General features: G+C 39.5%; 1 protein-coding gene and 1 long non-coding RNA gene across 7 annotated transcripts in view; one reads left to right on the top strand and one right to left on the bottom strand.

Annotated features, from left to right (window-relative positions):
* Positions 1–253: 253 nt before the first annotated feature.
* LOC124108060 (uncharacterized) lies at positions 254–14,200 on the bottom strand. Its single transcript, XR_006856611.2, has 3 exons — positions 13,922–14,200; positions 7,489–7,623; positions 254–3,700 (listed from the first exon to the last, which is right to left on the bottom strand). It is a non-coding gene; the product is annotated as an uncharacterized LOC124108060 (long non-coding RNA).
* Zfp62 (ZFP62 zinc finger protein) overlaps positions 13,956–15,759 on the top strand; it is a 23,598-nt gene continuing 21,794 nt past the window's right edge. For 2 of the 6 annotated variants that reach the window (XM_046466424.1, XM_046466420.1), the window contains exon 1: positions 13,956–14,050. In XM_046466424.1, the coding sequence (XP_046322380.1) occupies position 14,050 (1 nt within the window). In that variant the 5' untranslated portion in view covers positions 13,956–14,049. The other 4 variants (XM_046466421.2, XM_046466422.2, XM_046466425.2 and 1 more) reach the window with 3 other exon arrangements.

Below are 15,759 nucleotides of genomic sequence, written 5' to 3'. Positions count from 1 at the left end.
AACTTCAGCGTTTTCGGGGATATTTTGTCTTTTCATCTTTGAGATTGGTGTTGGAATTCCTAGTAGTTACAGTCACACCTGGATGGCCAAGTCTACCCCTGAAAACTTTTTCTGCCCAAAGCATTTGCCTCACAGGGTTGGCCTGGGGATTAAATGAGATGGCCTGTTAAGTGTTAAGCCCCATGCCTGACACACAAAGGGTGCTTGACAGACAGACGTTGGTTGTAGTTCGTGGGGCTGCTAGTTTGTCATGTTCACTATTTCTGGGTCCTTGTCATCCCTGCCAAGGGACTCTGCCATAAGCCAGGGTCCAGAGGGCAGAGACTCAATCTTATGTTGTTCTGGAAAGCCCAGTCCTTGCCCCAGATATCAATCCAATAATGAGGACACTGTTTTAAGAAAAAAGGCAAAAGAAGTTTTATTGGTTTGCTAGCAAAGAAGAAATACAGGGGCTTCTATCCCAGAGGCTATGATTCTGCTCACCAGGGGGAACAGAGGGCTTTTAAAGAGGTGATTCAAAGGCTACATTCCAGGTGTGCCTTGTCAAGGGTGGTGAAGACTTGGAAGACAACTGTTTCTTAGGTCTTCTGCACCATTCCTGAAGTCAGAATTATTTCATTCCTATGGTGTGTGTTTGCTCCAGGACAGATAACTCAGCCTAAGATGGGAACAAGGGCAATCTTCCCCCAACCCCCCAACGTTAGGGAGGTGGAGAGGGAGAAGAAAAAAAAAGTCCGTTTTTTAAAAAGCCACAATAGCAGAACAGCAAGTGTTATGTTCAGAGCATGAAGTGAACTCCTGTTAGTCTTTCTTATTGAACTCACATTATCCATATTCACAGTAGATACATCAACACAATGCTAATTACTAATTTACAAGGGAAACTTTATTTTTTATTTGTTCTTTTTTAGATATACGTGAGTATTTTTGACATATTATACATGCATGCAATATAACTTCCCAGTCTTGTGGTTGTATATGATGTGGAGTTATGCTAGTTGTGTATTCATATATGAACATAGGAAAGTTATGTCAAATTTATTCTACCATCTTTCCTATTCCCATCTCCTCTTTCCTTCATTCACTTTTGTCTAATCCAATGAACTTGTATTATTCCCTCCCCCCACATTTATTTTGTGTTAGTATCCACCTATTAAAGACAGCATTCAGCCTTTTGGTTTTTGGGGAATTGGCTTATTTCACTTAACATGATAGTCTCCAGTTCCATACATTCACTGGCAAATGCCATAATTTCATTCTTCTTTATGGCTGAGTAATATTCCATTGTGTATTTGTACCACACTTTCTTAATCCATTTATCTATTGAAGGGCACCTAGATTTGTTCCATAGCTTTTCTATATAATAGGAACTTTATTTGTCCATGACTAAAATTTTCAGACATCTCTTTCCATGGTCATTGATCTAAAATGACAAAATCACAACAAAATAAAATCTTAACTGGCTTTATTTTCAATTCTAGAACCCAGGAACAATTCATTCCATAAAAAAAGGAATTAGTGTCCCTATGGGCTAAGCAGAAGAGGTTTGAAAAAATCAAAGTAAAAGAGCAAAAACCATATTGATCATTCAAAGTTACCTTCCTTATAAAGCCAGAACTGAAAATAGAAAAATAACTGGTTGGGCTAGAGATATAGTTCAGTGATAGGGTGCTTGCCTAGTGTGTGTGGGGGCCCTATATTCAATCCCTAGTGCCATAAATAAATAAATAGTTACCATAGGTTACTTCAAGTTACTTCTTGTAAGGATTAAAAAATCTAAAGATAAAAGGCAGGGGAAACTTCTTTATTGCACCAATTGGGAAATTGGTGGGAAATTTGGCTCCTCATTGTTTTTTTTTTTGGAAGGCCAGATAAAAATAGTCTCAACTTGTGATATGGAACTTTAGCTTGGATGATTCCAGTTTGATTTTCAAGACTGATCTGTTGGAGCCCAAGGCAGTAATCTAATCCAAAACAGTGACAATCTGTAATTATTATGTAACACTAGGAAGCTGAATTAGTGGTAAGATGGTCATGGGAATGGGGAAGGGAGGAATAACAAGAGGGTGGCCCTTTAAGTACATGCAGGTTCTCATCCTACAACAACACAAAGAAATAAGGACTTTGTTAATAAAAGCTATGAAAAGCAAACAAAAATATCAAATTGTAACACCTAGAAGCAATTGTTCAATGCTTAATTTTCTTTCTAGCATTTTTGCCCAATGATTCAGAATATTTTTTGTCTAAGTAGTTATATAATTTAAAGTATACTAAACTTTTTATTCTGCTTTTCCTTTCAATGAGTATTTTCTTCCTATCATGCCTGTTTTCTAAAAGCTCAGTGATTCCCATAGGCTAACAAGTTCTTGAGAACACTTAACAGATTTATTCTTAGTTACCACTCAGAGCTAGTAAAACAGTTTCTGGAGAGGATCTCCCTAAGGTGACTGTTTAATACAGCAAGTTGAAAACCTGAAAAGAGTTTTAGGCCCATCACCCAAGGCCAGTTAGGAATACTTTTGGCTGCAAGTATCAGAAAGACTGGCTAACAGCCTGAACAATAAAATCACTCCATTTTGTCCTGTGTCAAGAGTATGGAAATTGGCACATCAAGGTTGGTACAGCAAAACAGAAGCATCAGTGGAAATTCAGGCTTACCTGCATGTACAAGTCAGAATCCTCCAGAGAAACCAAACTAATAGGGTAGAGAGAGAGAGACAGCAGTCTGAAGTCAAGATGCTTAATTCAGTACACCAATTTAAATGTTAATCTCATCAAAATATCTCCCACTCAGAATAACATTTGACCAAATATCTAGGCACCCTGTGTCACAGTCAGATTGCTATATAAGCCTAACCATTACACCACATCCAAAGGATGCCTTTGGATCCTCCTGTGTTTTGTGTCATGGTTATAAAACTAGAGGAGTTCTAAGCATCACATGGATTTTTAAGCAGGAAGAAAAGTACCAGCCAGCTCTCTTCTGGGCTGTTTTTTCTTGTTTGTTTTAAAACAAAATGTTTCCAAAACCCCACAGCAGAGTTCCCCACACAACTCAATGGCCCAAACTGGTCCCACCAGGGGAAGCTCTAAATCTGAAAAAGGAGAACAAGAGTCATGCACGAAGATCTTATACCAATTGTGATTAATCTGGGCATGGGGCTACCCCTTATAATTTGGGGGTTCTCTTAGCCCAGAAGAAGAAAGATGAAAATGGCTATTGGGAAGGAAAATAATAATATCAGTCATAGTTCACAAACTGAAATCCAGATCCAGCTTTGCACTCTTGGTTTCTTTGGAGTTTATGATTTTTATAAACTAAATCACATTAATAGAGACTTCCTATTTTTTCCAAAGCTGATCCTTTTATTATATCTGAAGTTTAATACTTTAATTCCCAGATGGTAGCCTTTGTCCTCCTGTGGAAGAAGGGTGTCTGTATGGCTGGATTTGAACTTCTTGAGGTGGAGGAGGGAGGTCCTGAGACAGCATCAGCCTTGGCAGCTCCATGGCTCTGTTGAGGTGCAGGAACAGACCATTCAGCAGGTCCCCTCCTTGCCATACTGCTGGTTCTAACACAGGTCCCCAGTGTGCTTACTTGTGATGCCTATGCCACTTCCCTGCCTCCAAAAACCCATCTTCTGTCTGAGAGGTCAAGTATCCTGCGTGGTGTCCTGTCTTGGACTGTGCCAGGGGTTACCTTTATAGGATGCAAATGAGATGTTGCTGCTTTTATGATTCAGATTTTTCATCATAGACATCTTTATTTCATACTTGTGAGATAAAGTCTCACAGCCTGAGATCTATCAAAAGGGCCAGCTGCAATTCTTGGTACCCCTTCCCCCATCTGATCTGTCACCAAGTCCTATGTGTTGAATTCTTCCTTACCCCCCTCTAACACAAACCCCTAGTTAAGCTCACCCTCAGCATGACCACTGCCTTTCCTGAAGCACAGCCTCCCTAACTCTGGTTGCTATAGTCCTTAAGGTCAGATGGTGTTAACCCCTTTTCTCAGGGCGACTTTACTACCCACCACCAAGTTACCAGTTTACTATTGCATAAGTTATACCATATCATTATTGTTATTATTTTTTAAATAGTTATTTTTTAGTTATAGGTGAACACATCCTTATTTTTATGTGGTGCTGAGGATAGAACCCAGTGACTCATGTGTGCTAGGCAAGCACTCTACCTCTGAGCCACAATCCCAGCCCCGAGTTATACCATATTATAACCACTAACTTGTCTAAAGTTTATATTACTAGGGAATTTATGGTATGACCTAATGTTTTGTGACCACTGCAATATTTAGAGCTACTTGAACATGACAACAGCAACCAGGTCAATACAACTAAATATGTGGCCCGTACATGTCATTTTCTATATTAATCTAATGTGTTAAAGTATTTCAAATCAATGAGAAAGGTAAATGAGTAAATGGCAATAAGGGAATCTGTTCTTTGGAGGGGAGAGAAATTCCTATACTAAGATAAATTCTATGAAGATTGTTGTGGTTTTAAAATGTCCACAAATTGTTTTATATTCCATTTTGAAGACATAGAGGTAAGTCCCCTCTCCTCCAATGTGGGCTGGGTTTAGTGATTGATTTCTAATAACTAGCTTATGGCAAAAGTGATGGTGTATAATTTCAGTGACAAAGACATAAAAAATGTCTCCTGTCTTGTCCTTTCTCTTGGATCTTGTTGTCATCCCCTGAGGACGTTCAACCAAGCCTGCGAAGAGGCCCACATTGTGAGTGAACAATTTGGGAAGCAAATCTTCCTGACTCTACAAGGGCATTGCTTCAAATGAAATGCAGTTCCAGTCTACATTTTGACTAGACTCTCATGAAAGAGCTTGAGTCAGAATCACTTAGTTAAAACAAATTTCTGACTCAAAGAAACTGTGAGATAATAAATGTTTTCTGTCACTAAGTTTTGGGGGTAATTTGTTACATAGCAAGAGGTAACTAATTCAAAGATAAAAAAGCAAAAGTTTAAATTATAAATTAGAGGGACAGGGATTGTGGCTCAGCGGTTGAGTGCTCGCCTAGCACGTGCAAGGCCTGGTTTTGATCCTCAGCATCACATAAAAATAAATAAATAAAAATAAAGATATTGTGTCCAGTTACAACTAAAAAATATTATAAAATTTATATATGTAAAAGAAACAGAAATGGGCTTGAGAGGAGAAAGGATCTCTAAACTTTAATGAAAGATTTCTATCTCACTTCAATTTAGGTTTCACCAGCCAGTGCAACAAATGGGGCCACACTGAGCACATTGCTGGAAGAGGCCAGCTTGTGGTGTCAGTTTACTGTGCCCCATAGGGCTTCTTTTCCCATATTTGAGTTTCCTTTGCTATTGAAAGACTATCATTGTCCACCAAATATCCACAAGCTCCTCTTTTTTATAGCCTCCTTTGCAGTTAGTTAGCAATATGACTTGGTCTGGTCAAAGACAAATGGATGTATCATAAGGTACTTTCAGACCTAGCCCTTAAAAATATTCTATGAAATCTTCCAGCCTTTTCTTCCCCTACCATGGTAACTCTGTATGCCACACATTTCAGGTTATGGCTACCAGATAGAAGAATGAAGACTGACTTTTATTGAGGATTGTGTAAACAACCAATAAATATTGGGCCACCAGAATGGAAGGTTTAGTTGTTCCTGAAGTCTATTCTTAACTAATCTTCACTAAATTATTATCCCTTTCCAGTGTCTCTGGGTCTTTTGGGGTATTCTCCAGGATGTGTGTGTGTCTACATTGCTACATGTCTGTCCCCTTCCCTCCAGTTTAGAGTGGATTTTTGTTTGTTTGTTTGTTTGTTTATTGTTTGTTTTTCAGTGCTAGGGATTTAACCATAAGCTAATGCTAGGCAAGCACTCTACTACTGAGCTATAACCCAGCCAGTTAGAGTACTTTGTACAGATAGATTACTTCCAGAGTTGTAGGAAACCTGGGACACACCTTGTAGACCCAGATGAACACTTAAGTCTTTCCTGTAACTTCCCCTAGTCTAGACAAAAGCAAGTCATCATGTGTCTTAAGACTTTATTATTAGGGGAATAACCCTAGAACTTGCTACTTTTGACACTCACAGGCCTTGGGTGGTTTCATGAGGCCCCTGCAGGGCACTCCATCCCTACCCCAACTATCACTTAACCTCCTCCCTTGAAGTGCTTCTCTGGGCTTTGAGAGAACACTTGACTCAGCCTAAAGCTGCAATTTCAAGTCCTTGGGTCCTGGATTTTTCTTCCACTCTTTTCAAGAAACCCAAAACCTACAGGAGTGTAATCACAGTGAAAATAGTTAATGTTTATATAATATTTACAAATACTAATTTAATTTTCATAGCAATCCAATGAAATAAGTACTATTATTATCTATTTTACAGATGAGGAAATTTGAGACCCAGGAAAGTTAAGTATCAGCCCAAAGTTACATAACTTACTAGTCCCTTAAGAGACACAAGGCCCAATACTGATTCAAGAGAAATATCTTGTACCAGGTTGCCATTTATTTCCCCACAGCCATATATAACTGAATTAGTCCACTTGCATAATGGGAAATTCAATTTTCTTTTTATTTATACTTTACCAAAAAGTAAAATGATAATAAGTACAAGGACGAATGACAAGAAGTAGTGGCAAGGATGTGGATAAAAGGAAGCCCTTACACATAGCCATTATGGATAACAGTATGGAAGTTCCTAAAAAATTAAAGATAGTATTATTATATGATCCAGCAATCTCACTATGGGGTCCATATGCAAAGGAAATGAAATCAGTATGTTGATGAGCCATCTGTACTCCTTTGTTTATTGCAGCTGTATTTGCAAGAGACATTGAATCCCTAAGTGTCCAAAAACTAATAAATGGATAAAGAAAATGTGGTGTTGTGTATGTGTGTGTATGTGTGTGTATGTGTATGTGTGTGTGTGTGTGTGTGTGTGTACACAATGGAATGTTTTTCAGCCACAAATAGGATAAAATCCTGTCATTTCTGGCAACATGGACAGAACCAGAAATCATCATTGAGTGAAATAAGGCAGGCACACAAAGGAAAGTACTGTATAATCTTCCTCATTGGTGGATCTAAAAAAGTTGATCTCAGAAAATTTGAGAGTAGAAATGGTGGTTACCAGAGACTAGGAAGAATAGGAGGGAGGAGAGATGGGGAGAGGTTGATCAGTAGGTACTAAGTTATAATTAGGTAGAATCAAGAAGTTACGGTGTACTATTACACTACAGGGCAACTACAGATAACAAAAAGTATACTTCAAAAAGCTAGAAGAAAGTGTGCTGAATGTTTTTACCATAAAAGAAATGATGAAATGTTTTAGGACATAAATATATTTATGCTGATTTGAACATTATATAATGTGTCCATGAATCAAAACATCACATAGTATCCCATAAATATGTGCAATTTTTATGTTTTTATGTATCAGTTACATAAATTTAAATTTTAAAAAATTTCTTACTGTTTGTGTGGCAACACAACAACCATCTGCTTGGTGCTCTGTGGTCTCCAAGTTATAACTTATATTATCTCCAGGAAGAGAACGAGCAGCGAGGTTTGATATGCAGGTGCTAAAAACAGAGCATCTCAAAGATACCTAAGATAAAAAAAAAAAAAGAAATACATACATACATAGCGCGCACGCGCACACACACCACACAAACACACACACACACAAAGATGTCAAATATCCCAGCTTCAAAACTGCCCAATTGTGTGTCCTTGGATAATTTACTTACTTTCTGTTTCTCCAGCTGTAAGAATGGGGATATATATGGTGCTTTCATCATAAAGTTGTGCAGAAGATTCAATATATCAAAATATATAAAGCACTTAATAACAGTACTTGGCACAAAATAAGTCCCCCAAAAGGTCTTGCCATTGCTAATTATCATTTTAGATGAAAGTTCCCAATCAAGAATTCTGGGAAAAAAGAAATCTCCTTTGCATAGAGCTCAGAAATGAGGTTGGCAGAAGGGCTGCTTATTCCTTCTAGATTTTTTTTCCAGGGATTGTGATTTATCCCTTAACAGTGTGGATGACTCAAGTTTCTCCAGGTTCATCCTCTCTCCTTTCCAGCTCAAAGCTCAACAGCGCCACCTGCCACACAGATTTTTATGTGAAAGAAATCCACTGTCCACACTAAAGAGCATGCAATAAAAAGGACAGCAACGTTCACGGCAAATTCAAAAGGTGAACTTCTTTAATTATACAATATGCTCTCACAGTGATGAAAAACTCCATAAAAGACGTCAATAAAATACTTGATCTCAAATCAGGACAGGCAGTCCCTAGAGGAGATCTCTGAGGATTAACAAACAGCAAATGAAACTACATGCTTGGCCTACTCATTTAGAGAAAAAATAAACCTGCCAAACTTAATCCCCAGGAGGCTTTTTACTTATGGTTGGAGGATCTCATAAATATAATAATTCTCAAGAACAGTTTAACATTCTGATTCAATTTAGGTTTTATTATGTTTAAATTAATTTTTGAATAACTAGTTCATTCTCATGATTGGAAATGCAAGGAATATAAAAAGGACGTGCATTCAAAATTCTCCTTCCCAGCCTTCCCTTTCAGCAACCCAGGAACCTCCCCATATTACCATTTAATAAAGAGCCTCCTCTTTATTTTTTATTGCTAAACATAGTATAGGGTTGTTGTGCTCTTCGTCAAATTCATATATTTAAGTTCTAACCCCAAATACCCAACAACAGGAACTTATTTGTAAATAGGGTCATTTCAGACATAATCAGTAAGTAGAGGTCATCCTGGAGTAGTTTGTGACCCTAATCCAACATGACTGTTTTCTTTATAAAAGCTAGAAATATGCACATAAACACAAACACAGTGGTGATATGTCCACAAGGAACACCAAACCACCAGAAGCTAGGCAAGATTCTCTCTCACAGCCCTCAGAAGGAACCAACCCGTCTGACTCCTGATTTCATACTCCAAGCCTCACGGACTGTGAGATAATAAATTTCTCTTTAAGCCACCTAGTTTGTGCTACATGTTACAGCAGCCCTGGCAAAGTAATACAAGTGGATGTACAATAAATCATTTAATCATTTCCCTATTTTGGACTTTTAGGTTTTCCCCAATCCTTTACTTTAAAAATGCTACAGTGAATAAGCTTTCCATGCACCATTTCACATTTACATGTGTGTAAGTTGGCTTTCTGTCACTGTGACAAATCCCTGAGATAATTCAACTTAAAGGTTTATGTAACAGTTTCAGAGATCTCAGTCCATAGTCACTTGACTCTACTGTTTTGGGCCTATGGCAGCAGAGTACACCATAATGGGAGCATGTGATGAGGAAAACTGCTTGCCTCACGTGGCCAGAAAGTAAGAAAGAATAGAGAGGAAGTAGTCGAGGTCCCAGTGTCCTTTTCAAGGGCATATGCCCAGTGATCGAACTTCCTAGGCCCCACTTCCTAAGGGTTCTCTATCAGCTCCCAGTAGTGCTGCAGGCTGTCTTTAACTATGGGACTCTCAGGGACATTTCAAATCCAAACTATAGCAGTGTTACTACACCAGCATGGGGAATTTCTAGAGCAGAAATGCCAAGGATACGTGCATGTTAGTCTGTATTGTCCAGTCCCCTGGGTCAGTCTATGCTCCTTACAGCAGGGCAGAAGAGTGCTTTCCCTTGTGATATGACTACCACACTGTGTTATCAAATTTTTGAATGCTTGTCATTCTGATAGAAATAGGGTATTTCTGTGTACTTTGGATTTAAATTTTTATTGAGTCATTTGTATATACTTTTCTGTGAACCTATTTTTCTAGTGGGTTTTTCATCTTATCAGTTTTGGAGATGAACTTTGTCTATCAGGGAAATTTGCCTAGAAAAGGCAAATATTTTTCCTAGGTAGTCATTTGATTTTTTTGTTTTTTTAACTTTGCTTATGGTGGTTTTGCCACAGAGTATTTCATTTTTATTTATTTGAATTGGCAATTCTTTACTTTTACAGTTTATGGATTTGTTATAGTAAAAAAAGAAAAACAACCTTCTCTATTCCAATATGATCAAAGAATTCACCTGTACACTGGTGATGGTCAACGTGTATACATTTTTATTTATCACTTATTTACTTGAGAGGGGGTTTTACCATGTTGCCCAGGCTGCTCTCACTCTCCTGGGCAACAAGCAATCCTCCTGTCTCAACCTTCTGAGTAGCTGGGACTACAGGCACATACTTCTGGCTTGTGTATGGCATTTTACATTTCACTCTTTTATATATATGTAGTTTATCCCAACATAAGGGCTAAAATTTCAATCTAACTTAATTTTTTTAATAAATAAACTTCCCAGTTGTTATATCTTTCTGCCCAAATTTGTCACCTTTATCAGATATACCCATAACCACATAAGTCTATTTTTAGGGTTCACTGATAAGCCTCAGAATTATACCAGCTTAATTATTAATATGCTTATTACCTGAAAATAGGATAGTGATACCCTTGTTTTCCAATATTTGCATTCTACATTTTTTTCTTATCCAGTTGCAGGGGGTGTTGGTGGGTAACATCTCTTACTGTTTCCTTACTCTGTTTTCAATGTTTCCCCCACTAAGCTTACTAGTGCTTTTAATTCTCCACTGATGTTATTTTCTTTTGATCCAAGAATTTCTATTTTTGTCAACTATTCCAAGGAAAATATGGGAAGAACTTTGCACAGAATTATTTATTACAACACAGACTTATTTTTTAAGACAATTTTAAAGAATCTCACTGATTAACAACAGGAGAAAAGGAGAGTATAGTTCAATATAATATTACAGACATAAAAATATTAATATTTTACATTTTCTTCCCACTTAGCTTGAAAATCCAGAGTGAATTTTATATTCGCAACATATCTCAGTTCAGACTAGCCACCATGTGCTCAATAGTCAGATGTGAACAGTAGTACCATATTGGACAACTCTAAACACTTCAATGATCTGTAAATATTCCAAAGAGACAGTGTTGGAAAAGTGTGTGCGTGCGCGTGCGCGCGCGCGCGCGTGTGTGTGTGTGTGTGTGTGTAAGCATAAGGACAAACAAAAAGTGCTGCAGTATTACAAGACTCGTGAAGAGAAAAAACATTATCTAAAAATCATCTGAAGCAATTTCTTAGGTTTCTCAATGATATCTACCTCTCTCTCTCTCTTTCTCAAACTACCTTTTATTGAGCAAAGCCCTCCAACCTGGACATAAATATTTTAAACTTTGCTGCTGTCTTGGTTGGCAGGCCAGCTTAAGGCAGCAGCCTTCAGTCTGAATTTTTCTGAAAGCTTAGAACTGCCCAAAGCTCCTTCTAGGGCTATGCTGTCAAATAACATGGTCACATGAGACTATTTAAACTAAATATAATTAAAAATTCAGATCCTCAGTTGCACTAGCCACATTTCAAGTGCTCAACAGCTACATATGTCTAGATTACTGGTTAGGGCAGCTCTAGGAGAATCTCCTCCCAATCTTCAACTTGCTTGTGCTCCTATTCAAAACTTCCTGGCCTGAACAGTATTTAAGGATCTGCTTCCTACTAGAGTTCACCACTGCCTGCTGCTCAAGGACAAAGCAAAGCTCCCACTGGCCCAGACTTCCTTTTGAGTATGTGGAATTCTGGCATGCAGTCCAAATACAACCAAAGGATTATTGCTACAAACAAAATTCCTATATTGTTATTTAAATGTCAACATTACTCCACTGAGTTACTCTGTTTTGACTCAGACCTTCCATAGATACAAAAGAAAACTAAGCATAAAATTGATGCTGAGCCCCAGCTCATTCCAGCCATCAGTACAATTCACCCTAGTATAATTTGAACTTAAAAAAAGTTATACTTCCAAAGCATTTAAGTTTTGGTGTAAGAACTGAACATAAGACTTTACAACATACTTACACAGCTTTGTTAATAATAATTAACACTTTAAAATAAGAAAAAAATTATGAAGTAATCATTTCATTATGGAGATGTCTGCTAGGGTGTGTTAAACCAAAATCCTAAAGAACCAAGGGATCTATGGAAATAAGAGGGTTTATTGAGCCACTACAGATGCTAACCAGAAAAAGGTCCAACCGGATACTGGGATAATTTCCCCTAACTACCTATAGCAGGGCTATGTAATTGGAAAAATTTCCACCAGCACAGAGCCAAGAGCATTTTTAACTTTGGGGAAAGAAAGGACTCTACCCGACATTAGCTATAGAAAGACTGGTAGGGACAAGGCCAAGCCAGGCATTTTGGGGACAGAAGGATAGCCAGCAAGGAAAAATACTTGTTGCTTCCTGAAGTTTTGAGTTAAGGGTTTAATTATGAAGCCAGAATTATACAGGCAATCAGTATAGACAGGTAAATAGAGTCAGGTTGGATCAAGGAAGCTAATTTTGAGTGAGCCCAAGAGTTGGAGCCCTTCCTCCACCCTTATCAAGAAACTGTCCCTGCTCCAACCTGTCGCTGAGGTAAACTGTCCCAGGAATTGCCCCTCCCTACAGGGAGCTACAAGGTTGTTAATTAATAAGTCCTGGGCTGCACCATCCTGCCCTTACCCCTTCAGCCCACCTGTTTCCCACCTTTTGGCCATCCCACCTAGTCACATATGCAGGAAGGAGAAAGATAAGAGGAAGCAAGCAGAACAAAGGCAGCCTAGGACATATAAAAAGGGCAAACCACCTCTCTTCTTGGGATATCAGGATACCAGCTATGGCCCCCTTGTCCCTCCTGGGAAACGGCTATATTACCCCCCCCCCTTTTTTTATTACCCTTTTTAAATAAACCCTGCTTTATATGCTTGCCTCCGCATGCTTCTCCAATGTTCAAACTTCAACATGTGAGAACTCCTCACATAATGGGTGGTATCAATTATACACTCAAGAATGTGAAGCAGTTTAGTGGGTTTTTGTGCGTGTGTTTTGTTTTTGGTCTGAAGCTGTTAGCTAAATAGCTTCTCTGATTTCTTTTCTCCATCCTCTTTCCTGGAACTACATTTTAGGTCATCTCAAGTTTTTTCTTTTATCAGATGAACAATAAAACCCAAAAAAAATATTTAACAGGATAAAATTCAGTGAAGCATGTGGAATAAAAACATTTTAGATTAGGATAAAAGTCCCCCTGAGAAGCATAAAATAAAAACACAAGTTCAAGGTTAAAAAAAAAAATATTCCCAATTACAAAAATGTCTGTTAAAAGTGGATGATAGTATCAAATCCTCATGGGCTTTTAGATCTCACTGAATCCATTTAAATGGAAAAAAAAAAAAAAGAAGTTAAATGTCAACACTAACAGCATGGGAAGAACACATTCTTTGCAGTTATTTTAGGCTTTGGGTTTTGGAGCCCACACCAAGACAGGGTGTGGAAAGGCCCGGTCAGTGCGAATCCAGCAAGCCAGCATAGTAAGGGGTCTGGTCTAGAACCCAGGGGTTAGCTCCTTTCCTCACTCCAGCAGGCCCAGAGGGGGGTTCGGTGGGGGTTCTCAACCCAAGCAGTGGATTTACACTCTCGTCCACTATGTCCGTGCCCCACTAGGTTCTGGAAACAGCTTACGAGAACCCCAGCCCAGGGTTCTCCTCCGACCCCATCTGGATCCCCCCCACTCCCCAGGTCGTTCTCCCGGCTTCATTCGGTAACTATGTGTTCCAGTACATCGGTAGGAAGTTAGGTATTTATCCTACCAATCCACATGCTATCACTTGTGCTCCCCCTCCTACCGCGCGCCCCATTCTATCCCTGAACGTAAAGTCCACGAAAACAGGAAACTCCGCCTGTAATTTCTAGGCCGCGCCCCACGTGCGGACCACAGCACCGGTACTAAATAAATAGGAGTTGGAGGATCTTCCCACTCTCCAAGCCTAAGCGGGCCAAGAGGATCCCCGGTCACGTGTCCAAAAGAGGGCATACCATCGAGTCAGTCCTCCAGCTTCCCAGAGAGTCATAGGAAGTGCCCTGGGGTTGGCGCAGGTCTTTCCGGTCGGGCCGTCTGAGCTTTTGTCCGCTGGCGGCCGGGCTCCCGCGGCGCCGCCACAGCCAGTACGTGAGTCCCGGGCCGCCTGCGCTCCCGCCCCCCTGGCTCTTGCCTGCCACGCCCTTCCCTTCTTGGCCCGGTCCAGGCTGCCCCCTGGGTCTCGGGCGGAACCTGGGAGAAAGCATGCCCTCCCCACACACGTCTCAAGAGGCGGGTTCCAGGGGAGAAAAGGGGAAGGAAAGAAAATCTCAGGCCTGCCAAAGGGTGTAGGGCCCGCCTCTGAAACTGACAGGACTCCAACTCCTGTCATCTGAGCAGGCCAGGGTCGTGTTAGGGCTGCCCCGACTTCCACGGAAGGACCGTGTCCCGCCCCCCGTGTTCCTTAACTGTTCATTGCTGTCTTGGACGGGGAGGGTAGACAATCCTGAAAATAAGCGCTTTAAAATAACTACCCTGTGGTGCCGCGGTTACAGTTAAGTTTGGCCCTGGGACTTAGGAGGAAATTCTAGCGCCAGAAGGATCCTTAGGGGTGTTCTGATTCGACCTGCCTACTCCTTCTTTTTGGTGAGTGAGTGAGTGGTGTTGAGAGACTCCTGCTGCAGGAGTGGATGGAGCCCCCAGAAAGCGCTTTGTGGCCCCCGGCAGGGGTATGCTTGGGGAAGACGACTTGCCATGGGCCTTCAAATCTGAGGAGTGTAGGGAGAAAGAAGGTGGAAGAGGCCTCTAGGCTGCGGGAAAGCCTGGAGGAAGCCAGGTTGTGGGAATATAAAAGACAAACGTGGGTTGGGGGTAGTCCAGGGCTGGTTGTGTTGTTCTAAGACGTTTAGGTCACCAGCCCAACTTTTTTTTTAATGAATTTTTGAATATATAATATATTCATATGGTTTCAATAATAAAAACTTAAAAAGTTGGTGAAAAGATTTCCCCCAATCTGCTTAGCTTTTTATCAACCCTTACTTCCTTGGTGACCACTTTTAGTTTGAGTGTATGTCCCAAAATTTATTTAAAAACTGGCAGATATAAATGTAGTTAGTTCTCCCTTTTTTCAAAGATGATACAGTACATCCTGATGCCCTTTGCTTCTTCCACTTAATCTGCTTTATAGATCCCTGCATATTAGAAAACAGTTTTTGTTTTACAGAGCCGTGGTTTTGGATTGGTCATTGTTTAGATGTTTTGAACGTTCATAATTTGCTTTAGTTCCATTCAGGGAAATTTGGATTATTTCTAATTTTTTGTTACCCCTAACAATAGTACTGAATGCCATTATATTAGATTAAGGTTTTTAAGGAATGTTTGTTTTACATTAACTCAGCCAGTTATTGGCAGACTGTTAAAATGTCAAATCAGTATTGTAATTACTGTGTAGAGTGTTTAGAGAACAAATAAAACTATATAAAAATGAAGTAGTTTTTCCCTCTGGAGACGTGTTTTTCACTGACAGACACTAATTCTATCCCTGACTTTCTTCAAGCCAGTCCCTGCCCCTTTAGTTTCAGGGAATCTCTCAACTTGCTTTTCAAAATCTCCTTTACCTTGTTTTCTGGGCCAATTGGAAATCTATTCTCCATTACCAGGTATGAGTCTGTTCCTTCTTCTTCTTCTTCTTGTTTTTTTTCAACCTTTAGAAAAAAATCACCTTTAATCCTTACTGGTGCTTTTAAGCAATAGAAACAAGTCATGTTAACCATTTACAATTCAGATATTCACAAACTAAATGCAAAAATAACTAGACAGCACAAACCATTTTCTCTTTTATCCTTTGCATATCACT

The sequence above is a fragment of the Marmota monax genome, unplaced genomic scaffold (assembly GCF_021218885.2).
Source record: "Marmota monax isolate L192 unplaced genomic scaffold, Marmota_monax_Labrador192_F-V1.1 WCK01_AAM20220418_F8-fsc00331, whole genome shotgun sequence".
Classification (NCBI taxonomy): domain Eukaryota; kingdom Metazoa; phylum Chordata; class Mammalia; order Rodentia; family Sciuridae; genus Marmota; species Marmota monax.
The sequence above is the reverse complement of the archived record's forward strand: the minus strand, read 5'-3'. Positions and strand labels throughout refer to the sequence as shown.